Source organism: Ostrinia furnacalis, unplaced genomic scaffold (assembly GCF_004193835.3).
Source record: "Ostrinia furnacalis isolate ACB-3 unplaced genomic scaffold, ASM419383v2 OfSCF1371, whole genome shotgun sequence".
In the NCBI taxonomy this organism is placed as follows: Eukaryota; Metazoa; Arthropoda; class Insecta; order Lepidoptera; family Crambidae; genus Ostrinia; species Ostrinia furnacalis.
Window position 1 is genome coordinate 1 of NW_021131610.1, and position 12,130 is coordinate 12,130.

The window sequence follows — 12,130 nt, forward strand, 5'->3', positions numbered from 1 at the left end:
TATTTATTATTAACTTTTAGATAATTATGTGAATGGCGCTTACGATGTTTAGTTACGAGCTCTTTGATGGACACAGATATTATAGGTAGATAACGTTTAAAAAATAGCACGCTCGTTTTCATACATTTCATTCTATTTATTTAACCTATCCATATTTTATGTGCGGAAACGTCACAAAATCAGAATAAATTTTTATTTTTCCATCCCGCATCATAAAAACTAAAAAGTCAAAAGTAAAATTTAAATAGTAAATATTTTTCATAAACAAGCTTTTGATGCTGTAAAAAGAATAAAATAAAACATAAATTCTTTCTAACCCATCAACTTATTACTTTACTCAATTTAATGATTAAAAACTTGTCGCGGGATTTACTAGTGTAAAAAATACATTAATTACGTAACTTGATTCTGCTAAAAGTCTGATCTGAGAAAAAGTCAAATAGGTAAATTATACATTATTTCTTTATTATTATGTATGATGTACTGTCTTAGGTACGATACAACTACGGATTAAGATCGTTTAGTCGACGCAGCGTTGAAATTGTACAGATAAATGCAGTTTGCGCACTCACTACGCGACGTCAAGCAATAAAAACCTTAAATTCGAACGCCAACTTTTTGCTACAACGCTCTTAAGCAGAAACTTTTGCCTTTGGCCCCCAATATGTTCAATGCAAACATCAGTCACTCATTCATACTTATTCATTCGTTCCTTTTGGACTTTCATTCTATTGGAGAGAATCGGACGGATTGCACGTTGGAGTCTATAACCTCCACCCCAAAATTGTTTTACAATTAATTAACGTGTGTCCAATGTGTCAATATACGCAATTTGAAATTTAACAAGTGTTTCCATGAACATTTGTTTTTGGTCCATCGAGCCTTCTACATATAACAGTGAAGAGGACATGGATCATTTGTTTGTTCTTATAGCAATTTAATTGCCTATAAATTAAGATTTTTGGTTGCATTGTAATTGAAAAAAGTAATTTAATGAGGGTTTCGCGTATGAAAAATCCGCCAGATGGCAATACGTAGACGCGAGGTCCAAATGCTGCATGTTTGGTTATTTTTGACATGACATTGACAGATATGTCAAAATCCACCAATCACGCAGCAGTCAGACCCCACATCCACGTCCCGCTATCTAGCGGATCTTTCATACGCGAAAACCCTCATTGAGATGACAAAATAGTGACGTCACTTGCTTGTATTGCCGTACAAATCTATGGGAGAGTCTCGTTTTGACAGTTTTAATAAGTACGTCAATAGGCTAGATGACAAAATTTCAATTCAGACAGATAATTAGAAAATATTAGACTCATATTTTTTATTTTCTTTCATAATTAAATAATAATGCTACATCGAGTTGAAATGGCGCGATACGTCACGCTTGAGTAGATTTTTTACTCAAAAGTGACGTGACGCGACATTTCAACTCAATAAATACTGTAATTATTCGATAAGATAAGATAAGCATTTATTGTTAATCGATTATGAAAAAAAATTAAAAAATATAGTGTCCAAATTTTTGTTATTATCTGTCTGACGGACTAAATAGAATTTCGATTTCATTACCCAGTCATCAACCCTATTGATTGGTGGTGTCATCAGAAAGAAAGAAGAAAGAAAGAAAATAATTATTTTATTTGGCCCAACATATTAAATTATTACAGTTTACAATAATTGCACATTTGTGGACCAATCAGCATTGTGTCCTGCTCTGAGGTAGACCCAGAACAGGACGCTGTTATTCTGCTGAGGCCACTTTTTTAACAGAGCGTCACATTGGACGCCATAAACATTGGCATTTTTATTTTAAAATTATATAAACTTATACAAAACTTCAACGATTACATAAATTTGTAGGTGTGTGTGCTAGCTGTGTGTGTTAGGTGTGTGTGTTAGGTGTATGTGTTAGGTGTGTGTGTTGGGTGTATGTGTGTGTGTCCACAGAAAGTGCTAGATGTGTCAAAAAGTTATGTTTGTGTAATAAAGGGAAGAAATGCAGAACAACTACTCAGGCAATAGAGCCTTATTCTGACCTGGTTGACAACAGGCTTGATGGTGGCCGATTCCAGCAGCCGTGTGATCTGTTTCTTATTGAAGTTGGAGATGCCGAGGCTCTTCACCAGACCCTCGGCCACGAAGGGCTCCAAAGCCTTCCAGGTGTCCACGAAGTCCACTGAGGAAAACTGGATCTTGCCTTCTGAGTCTACGGGGAAGAGGATGTCTTCTTCCTGAAGACAGATGTAGACAAATAACAAACTACATAAAATAGATAAAACGTTTGAAAAAATCTGTTACCTCAAAAATGCAAGGAATTAAAATATAGAAACATGGGTCTCAACGCGATATTTTGCAGCATAACAGCTGAAACGTCAAGCCATGGGCAGTAGCGGCGTAAGGGGGGGGCGGTGGGGGCGGTCCGCCCCGGGTGCCAAGCATCAGGGGGTGACAAAAGTCGCGCAGATTAGTACTCACTGACGCATCTGCATGGCAAGTCTGCGGTCTATGTCTATGTCATGATACGGGGGTGGGAAGGGGGGGAGGGTGCGATTGTCTTTCAATCTACGAATCGGTAGGTAACCTCAAAATCCTCCTCAAAAACCAAGGAGTGCCTTAGGACTTATGACGGGGGGTGATCGCCCCGGGTGCCAACCCATGCTACGCCGCCACTGGCGTGGGTACCTACATAATAGGCTAGTTGCCTAAAAAAATTTTTTTTGTCCGTAATGTTTAATATCAAAAAATATTGGACACGTATATTTTTATTTGTCAATCTAACAAATAATTACATAGTTATGGTGCGTTGAAGTTGCGCACGACGTCACAACGTGCGGCATTTTTAAGCAAGCGTTGACGTCACGGGCCTCTTCTTATGAACTTTGGGGCGCTTTATCTCTTTAAATTTTCATTAGTTTGAAAAAGTGAAAAATACGTGTAGAGTATTTTTTGATAAGTTAACTGACGGACTAATTAAAACTCTTGCTTTTTGACCCAGGCAACATCCCCATTATGTAACTCATATAAAAATGTCGCGTTGAGATTGAGACCCCGTGTTTCAGACCCACAGGTAGGATGGTGGTACTAACTAGGCGGACTAGAACAAAAGCCTTAGCCCGCCACCAACTAAACAGAGTAGAAAATTTTGTTCCCTATGGGTTTCTGTTTGGTTGGTATTTCTTTGCAAGATCGAATCAGAAATGAGGAGATCCGTAAATGAACTAAAGTCGCTGACATAGCCCGACGGATTAGCAAGCTGAAGTGGCAATGGGCAGGGCACATAGTACGCAGAACTGACGGCCGATGGGGCAGCAAGGTTCTGGAATGGAGGCCGCGTACCGGTGGACCGACGACATCGTAAAGGTAGCAGGGAAGCGCTGGACGCAGGCCGCCACCAATCGATCAACGTGGAAAGCATTAGGGGAGGCCTATGTTCAGCAGTGGACGTCCAATGGCTGAAATGATGATGATGATGGGTTTCTGACCCAGGACCTTTGGATCTATGTGGTAGAGGATTCCGGGTGATACTTCGTCCGGCCGGAATCCTCTTCGGCCTGATCACCTCTTTCCATCAGGTGTGGGAAGGAAGCCAAGAGTTTCCTTGTTGTGGATAAAATAAAACCCAACTACGTCAAAAAACGACGCTGAAAAAGTATAAAACAAATAGCCTATAACCAGCGGACAATTAAGACGCTTCTAATGATATGTCATTGGTCGAATTCTGGTAAGTAGTTTAGAAGTTACGAGGGAACAGATGAACATACATACATACATACATAGCCTGTCAAAATCATAACCCTCCTTTTGCTTTGCCGTAGTCGGGTAAAAAAACCTTTACTTTTGATAAGAAACATGGTCTACTTGAAATGATGATGATGATTACATCTCCCCAACCCGTCTGACCAGCGTGGGGAGTGTAGGCCAAATCCTCCATTTGCCTCTGGTGAATTAGAAGGGTCGTGCTCCTGCAGTGGAGACTAAATGACCTGATGATGGTTACCTTGTACGCCTGAGGCCAGTGGATGAGTTAAGGTCTTGAGGTACAGAGAAAGCTTGGAACAAGGAAGCTTGTTGTAGAAGTAAAGAATTACCTCTGGTAATTTGGAGAGGGTCTTGCTCCTGCAATGGAAACTAAAGAACGAAGCACAGTTATCAACCCGGAAACGGATCGTAACCATAATATCCACTCGAGGCGGTTAGTATTCTCGTAGTAACTCCGTACTGCAACGTACACTTAGCCTCACCGTAACGTAAACGCCTCGCCACACGGTGTTGATTCCTTTCCGGGTTGATAAGTGTGCTATGTCGGATTGATAAGAAGTCATTGGGGGAGGCCTATGTTCCGCAGTGGACGTCCTATGGCTGAAATGATGATGATGATGAAGATGATGGTTACCTTGTACGCCTGAGGCCAGTGGATGAGGTACAGGTCCAGATAGGTCAGGTTGAGGTTCTGGAGAGTCTCAGTCAGCGCTCCTCGCACCAGGTCTGGGCGGTGGAAGGTGTTCCAGAGCTTGGAGGTGATGAAGAGGTCTTCCCTGTGGAAAAAGCATGCATCATCATCATCATTTCAGCCATAGGACGGGCACTGCTGAACACAGGCTTGCCCCAATGACTTCCATGTTGACCAGTTGGTAGCGGCCTGCGTCCAGCGCCGTCCTTTATGATGCTACCTTTACGATGTTGTCGGTCCACCTTGTAGTTGAACGTCACACCAGAGTCAATACAAATGAGAAGGTCATCTTCATAGAAACGCACCGAGCGCGGTTTGTATGTGAGCGCGCCAATACGTATGAGGCGCGACTGACTGACGCACACAATGACAAAATTGGGTGCTGGTGTTGCGCCGAATTTTGTCAGTGTGTGCGTGCGCGCCGCATACGTATTGGCGCGCTCACATACAAACCGCGCTCGGTGCGTTTCTATGAAGATGACCTACTCATTTGTATTTACTCTGGTCACTGGTCACACACTGCATCATTAACTAGAAATTAAGGCATATAAATACCAGCCGAGTTAGGATGCACATGATACAATCTTGTCGATGATTTTAGACGACAAATGATCGGGCTTTTCGTGCAAAATCTATAAAAAGACCAGCGTTATTTTCTGGGTTCAAACTTAGCAATTTAGGTTGTATATCAACTCATTAAACATTTTACTCAATCTTGTAAACCAAAAACATAAATCGTTTCATCCACGAAGACGCGTCCCACCATTCTTCCGCTAACGTTTCAGTGTTATCGGTACACGCTAAATGATCCATGAGTGCACACGCACACTACAATAATGACGCTCAGATTGCTCGGATCAAACTCCCCGCACCCCGCGCGACCGAGACCAAACACTGGTGCGGCGCATCTTCGTGGATGACACGATCTGTACCTGAAATATTTCTATCCTTTTATTTCTATGCATACCTACTATCTTTTTGCCCGCTTCTCCTACGTGAATTTAGGTCTGGCTACACTACGCCCCCAGGCCCTGGCTAACACTCACCTTTTGACGACTCCCTCTTGAATCTTCGCAGTGATGGCAGCACCGACCTCCTTTTCATTCCCATAGACGTACGCGCAGTCGAAGTGACGGTAGCCGATGTCGATCGCGTCTTTCACCGCCTGCGTCACTTCGCCCGGCTTGGACTGTAGAAGAAAGATTGCAATTAAAGGTCATAGCAGACAGAAAGGGATCCTGTGGCGGCGTAGCATGGATTGGCACCCGGGGCGATACCCCTCCCACGGTCATAAGTCACCCCCTAATGGTTGGTTGGTGCTCCAGTGAGTACTAATCTGCGCGACTGTTGTCAACCCCTGATGCTTGGCACCCGGGACGGACCGCCCCCCATCGCCTCCCCTTACGCCGCTACTGTAACGGATCAACACCGAATCGTGTGTCAACCGCGAAGCGAGGCGTTTACGTTACGGTGCGGATAAGCCATGGCCGAATTCTTTTTGTGATGGATAGCCCATTTATGGAGGAAGGCTTCAGGCTATATGTAAAACATCACCGTTAAACCAATAGGGGCGGAGCAGTAAAGAAAAACGGGAAATAACTATTTTCACGCGTACGAAGTCGCGGGCACAGCTAGTTAGACTATATTTTAGTTGCAAAAACGCTCTTTTTGCAACTACATAAGTGCTACGTTGATAAGCAGCACTTATCTGAAGCCTTGACATACAATCGGGTCAACTGCTTGTAAATTATAATTACATAATTGACGATCGATAATTTTTATGTAAACATACATAATTGAGTAGTAGACTACGTAGAGACGTTCAATCGATTGACATAATGTACTGTAATATACTTCTGAGCAGTTGCCTTCAAACATTAGCGAAAGAATGGTGGGGCGCGTATTCATGGATGAAACGATCCAAAGTTTAAACCATTGGTTCCCAAAGTGGGGGGCGCAAAGACCTTTAAAGGGGGGCGCGGGCCATCTGTAAGAAACCTGCGACCGCTGAGAGAATGCATTCCAGACTGCTCGATACGACCGATAAATAATCTTGACTGGAGAAGAGGGGGCGCGGAATTTTTTGTATGGTCGAAAGGGGGCGCGTCTCAAATAAGTTTGGGAACCAATGGTTTAATAAACGATACTATACCTACTTAGTGTCCGACCGAAACTAGTTTTACGACCGAAACCGAAACCGAAAACGAATTTCGGCAACGGTGTCTATTTCGGCCGAAACCGAAACCGAAATTTCCTTACAAGGCTCATATTTTGAGGGAAAAATAAAGAAATGCGAAAATGCACTGCCTGAAAGAATCGCACAACCTACTCCAACTACATGACTAGCCGCGCTATGGAACCGGCTGGGAAGGGGTATCTTTGTTCAACAATAGCTTCGAAAGTAATAGACGTAAACTAATAAATTTACATTCGTTTTGTAGAATAGCTCAAATACTAATAATACAATGCAAATAAAACATACTTTAACGACCTGGTTTTTCTTGTGTTGGAAAATAACTGAAAAAGAAGTTAAAAAAGTCATGTTTTTTTCTACTTAAATCCATTCCTACTCCCTTAAAATGTATGAAACTTGTGTCTGTTTTCTACTTTACTAATAGATCATTTTATCAGCTATCGCATGACACAAAATATTTGCTCATTAGTGTTAAGGTGCCCACGCAGTCACTTGTTTTTGAAGGAAGAGGTGAATTCTAAAAATTAAAAACAAAGCCTTGTAATTTTTTGAGAAATGGGTCAAGCCCCAAATTTGAAGTATTTTCATCGATAAAATTGTCCATAGATCACGCCCTTAAAGTTTGAGCACTACATGTCCGGACACATTGTATAATACTATAAATTAAGTATAAACTATGATCGTAATGCACATTCGGTTTCGGTCGTAGTTTCGGCAAGTTTGCCGCCGAAAACGAAACTAAACCGAAACTGGTGTTTTTACCGAAACTCAACCGAAAACGAAACCGAAACCGAACATTCGGTCGGACACTATACCTACTTAATGTATGAAACCCATTCCGTCCTGATACATCACGATACCACATAGACAGACATTAATCCATCTTTACAGGGTGTTAGGTAAATGGGTATATGAGCCGACACTAGCCCATGTTAACATATGCATATAAATGGTATGGTGAAGTCAGAAAATTGATATCTTCATTTTAATTATTTTAATTTTCATACAAATCGGATTTTATCAATTTTTTTTGTATGAAAATTAAAAAAATTAAAATGATGATATAAAATTTCTGACTTCACCATACCATTTATATGTCGGCTCATATACCCATTTACCTAACACCCTGTATATTGCAACCAGCTATTCAACAGATTTTTATAGCTACCACTTAATTTTGTACCGTCCTATAAAAAATACAGCATTATAATCTTCCAAGCACTCAACAACAAAGCCTATAGCATGATAACTGGAATTATTGATCTTATCGTTAGTCAAGGTCGTTTGTAGCATGATTGAAGTATCGTTAGCGCCAATAGAGTCTTGGCCTGTATCTCACCTGATGGTAAGTGACGATCAGGCCGAAGGTGGAAGCGAGCTTCACCCGGAATCCTCAACCACGGAGGAACTGGCTATCTTACCTACCTCTAACTGCCTCTAAATGCTGTTAACATTGTTGTTATGGCGACAGACTTAGGTAAGATGGTGGTAGCTAGCCAGGCGGACTTAGAACAAGCCCTACCACCAACCAAACCAAACAGAAAAATCTGCCCCCACTGGGAACCGACCTCTGCGTCTGAGGCAGGTGGTCTTACCACTAGACCACAGAGGCGGTTAAAGGTTCTGGTCTATGTCTTGCCGTGCGTGCCCAAACAACTGCACGCAGGAAGATTTAATGAAGGCTACTGACAACGCCACTCTTGTGGCGGAGTTTTGGGCCGACGCTGTGTAGGTTTGTTGTCGACACGACAAGAAGAAGGGTTCTGGTTCTGGTACACTTGCACGAAAGACACTAGCGTGAAAGACATTTGTGCGAAGACACTAGCGCGAAAAGCCATTTGCGCGAGAAGACATGCGAATGGAAGTTAGTGGGAAAGACATTTGCGCGAAAACACTAGCGCGAAACACATTTGCGCAAAGACACTAGCGCGAGAAGACATGAGCGCAAATGGACGTTTGCGCGAAAAGACATGAACGCGGAAGACGCAAGAGCGAAAGGCATTATCGCGAAAACATTTTCGCATTATTATTCGCGAAAAGTATTTGACGTGTCTTTCTGTTTGTATTGCATTAGCTCCTGAATGACCGAAGCGATTTTAATTTTTTCTCGCTTGTATATTGAAAACATAAAAAAAACAATGTCCTAGCACAAAAATAACATGAAATTCAACATGAATATAATATTTTTTGGGTCAGTTTGACTTACTTAGCTCTTTCAAATCGATTTCCATGGGGGGCAGCTGCCCTCCCCTGCCCGCCTAAGGCGGGAATCGAAACCACAACCTTCCCGCTTCCCGATTCCCGATCGATTCCCGCCTTGATCAGTTAGATTTTTTCGAAAATAATAATATTTTCAAAATTGCCTGTTTTTATCGGCACTATAATCACTTTGGCACAGTTGAGTGCAAATGATATGATGGACATTTATCTCAGTGTTTAACAATAATCCATTGTAATAGACATCTACCAGATAATAGAAAATGATTGTACTGATGGTGAATGATACTCTTCATTCTGATAGTAGATAAAGGTGTTATTGTAGCATTCGTTTTTATCATCGTCATCATTTCAGCCGCAGGCCTATGTTACTAATAATAAGTATTTTGATGATGTTTTATTTTGAAAATTATATATAACTTGAAAAAATCAAACTGCATAAGGCAGGAATTGTACCCACGACCTTCCGCTTGTCGGGCGACTGCTCTTCCAACTGAGCTGCTTAGACACTGGATGAACCCGTCGAAATTTTCAAGTGCAATACGCTGTTCATCGTCATCATTTCAGCCATAAGACGTCCACTGCTGAACATAGACCTCCCCCAATGCTTTCCATGTTGCCCGGTTGGTAGCGGCCTGCGTCCTACGCCTTCCTGCTACCTTTATGATGCAATACACTGTTACGGCCAGCATTTGTTTCATCAATGTTGGGTATACCTACCCTTATACATCTAACAGAAATATTCTTGCAAATACTTAACTGTCAGTTAATATAAATAAGATGGGTTTTATTTGCTGAACGTCTTCACTTGACTATTTCTAAGAATTTCTGGAGTGGGCAATAGACATTCTGGGCCGTGGGCAATAGATATTCTGGACCGTTGGCAATAGACATTCTGGGCCATGGGCAATAGACATTCTGGGGTGGGCAATAGGCCATTCTGGGGTGGACAATAGGCCATTCTGTGGTGGACAATAGGCCATTCTGGGGTGGACAATAGGCCATTCTGGGGTGGGCAATAGACCATTCTGGGGTGGACAATAGACCATTCTGGGGTGGACAATAGACCATTCTGGGGTGGACAATAGGCCATTCTGGAATGGGCAATAAACAATGGGGGTGGGGGGACACATCTCACTTGATGGAAAGTGACGAAAGTGGTGAAAAAGGTGTCAGAAAAGATTTTTAAGGCCAACAGTTCTAAATTTATGAAAAACTGGTGGTTTGAATGATTTTTTTATTTAAATAACTACCCAATATTAGCGGTAGATAAGCACAGGGTTCAGAAGATATGTAAAACTCATATTATGCAATAAATAAGGAATTAAAATTTGAAGGCACCACAAAAGTATTTCTAATTGGAATAAAAATAAAATACAATAAAAACTTGTGGAAATCCTTGGGGCCTTTGGACAGCAGTGGACGTCATAAATGGCTGAAAAGAACTTATAAACGAAATATGGCTAAATATCCACGTCAGTCAATTGAATGAAACTGGAAGATGGGACAATCTCGAGTTTAAAAATTGCCAAAGTACAGACAAGTTAGTGCCCTAAATTATTTATACTATATACTTAATGTAATAACAAGTAATTGAAGTCATAATTAGCTGATATTATTTGTTCTAAAGTTAGTAATTTAGCTGAAATTCAATTAAATTGACATTCTTACCTTCCAAGTCCCCAAACCAAGAATTGGACATTCTAGTCCATTGCAGAATTTCACTTTAGGAACTTTAGACGCCATATCGATTTATTAAACAAGCTTCTTATTAAAATACTCAGCGTACGTATTTCTTCTCGTAGTTTTTAGTAAATAATTATTGGAATGGAAAAAGCCGGCTGTTTTCAAGGCCTCAAAATGACAGACAGTAACTTTTTTCATTCAATGAAATGTCAAAAACATTGCGTAATTCTGATTTCGTTCGGAAATTGTGTCGATTTTAGCAAACCAGTCTAAATTAAAAAAAAGTAAGCGCTTTAAGTTTAAAGTTTTTCGATCGTTTTTCATGAATAATTGATAAAATTATTGCTATTTATACTTAACAACTTTGAAACTTTAAAATTGATTCATCATGATCTGAATAAAAGTAGTTTCTTTTAGTGCTTCCTTGATATAAATATTTTATTGACTGAGAAAAATGTGTGGAATATCAAAATCTGTTTAGCAACCTAGGCTGGGTATAGATGTTCGTAGTGTTACATACTTTAAATAAAATTATGAGCTTGTCGGCGCCGGACACAGATGCTGCAAATTATTATTGATGATTAATAGTACCAATCTTAATATTATTTTATCTGTATAAATCTGTAGAGCGGAAGGTTTGTGATTCCTAAACGTAACACCCGACTGATGCGCAGAAAAAGGTAACTGTCAATCAGTTTTGTCATGTCAAGTGTGAGCAGGCGGCTGCGAGGTTATCTTTGAAAGCGTGTTGAGTTTGGTGGAACGTTAAATTGTAGGAAAAGTGATTGTCAACCATCCAAGATATTATCTCCTTGCCCGTTAACCCACGCCTATGGAGATTCCACCCCTAGAGTTCCTTCTGATAGAGACCCAGTGCCTTTAAGCTTATAGTTTCATGCATTACGCGATTTTTATTAGACCTGGTTATAGTGGTTATGTTACTTTATTTTCCAAGAAAAGTTGCATACTTCGACACTTTAATTTAGCTAAACTTACCTTCCAAGTGCCTAATCCCATAACGGGAATAGTTTGTCCATTGTTTAACATTTTGACAGGAACTTTTGGCGCCATTTTTCACACACGACACGACCACCGCCTTCGAAAACAACGACGCAAGTGTAAAATCATCTTCAGTTTTATCGATCGAGTTATCAACTCGTAAATAATAAAATAACTACTATTAGATAGCGGTGGATAACAAGCAATAAGTTATCATGAGTCTTTTAACCTCTCGAGCATTCTTCGCTCTGAAAAATCGGAAATAGATTTTTAAAGTTGGGTTCGGGCTGTTAATCAGTATGGGCCATAGAAGTTTTTTCTCCTTTAGGTATTTAGGATCTGTGACCTGCAGGACCTAAATTGAAAATCCATGCTGATATTTTAAAGGCGTAACTACGAAAGTACAAGCCTTCCTTTTGTTGAGATCCGTTAAAAAGGAGACATCGATTTACCTTAGACAAGACTCTTAACTCCAAATTTATTATTAATATTTAAGTTATGTGATATCATGAAATTGTGCCAATTCACGGTCTCCAAGTAAATAATTCCAGCCTCACTCACTATCACTATACATA

General features: G+C 40.7%; 1 protein-coding gene across 2 annotated transcripts; it reads right to left on the reverse strand.

Annotated features, from left to right (window-relative positions):
- Positions 1–1,894: 1,894 nt before the first annotated feature.
- Positions 1,895–11,684, reverse strand: LOC114352465 (1,5-anhydro-D-fructose reductase-like). 2 transcript variants are annotated; one of them, XM_028304074.1, is made up of 4 exons: positions 11,553–11,684; positions 5,506–5,648; positions 4,403–4,544; positions 1,895–2,240 (listed from the first exon to the last, which is right to left on the reverse strand). In XM_028304074.1, the coding sequence occupies exons 1-4, from the start codon at positions 11,625–11,627 to the stop codon at positions 1,980–1,982; spliced, it is 621 nt and encodes a 206-aa protein (XP_028159875.1). In that variant the 5' UTR covers positions 11,628–11,684; the 3' UTR covers positions 1,895–1,979. The 2 variants fall into 2 exon arrangements, with proteins under 2 accessions (XP_028159875.1, XP_028159876.1); XM_028304075.1 differs by lacking the exon at positions 11,553–11,684 and adding an exon at positions 10,542–10,731.
- Positions 11,685–12,130: the final 446 nt, after the last annotated feature.

What these genes read in the sequence shown, in the direction of transcription:
- LOC114352465 (XM_028304074.1), bottom strand. Translation starts at nt 11,627, where the DNA reads ATGGCGCCAAAAGTTCCTGTCAAAATGTTAAACAATGGACAAACTATT. An exon ending in TGGGATTAGGCACTTGGAAG is followed by an intron (nt 5,649 to 11,552) that starts GTAAGTTTAGCT and finishes TTTCTTCTACAG; the next exon opens with TCCAAGCCGGGCGAAGTGAC. An exon ending in ACTGGCCTCAGGCGTACAAG is followed by an intron (nt 2,241 to 4,402) that starts GTAACCATCATC and finishes ATCTGTCTTCAG; the next exon opens with GAAGAAGACATCCTCTTCCC.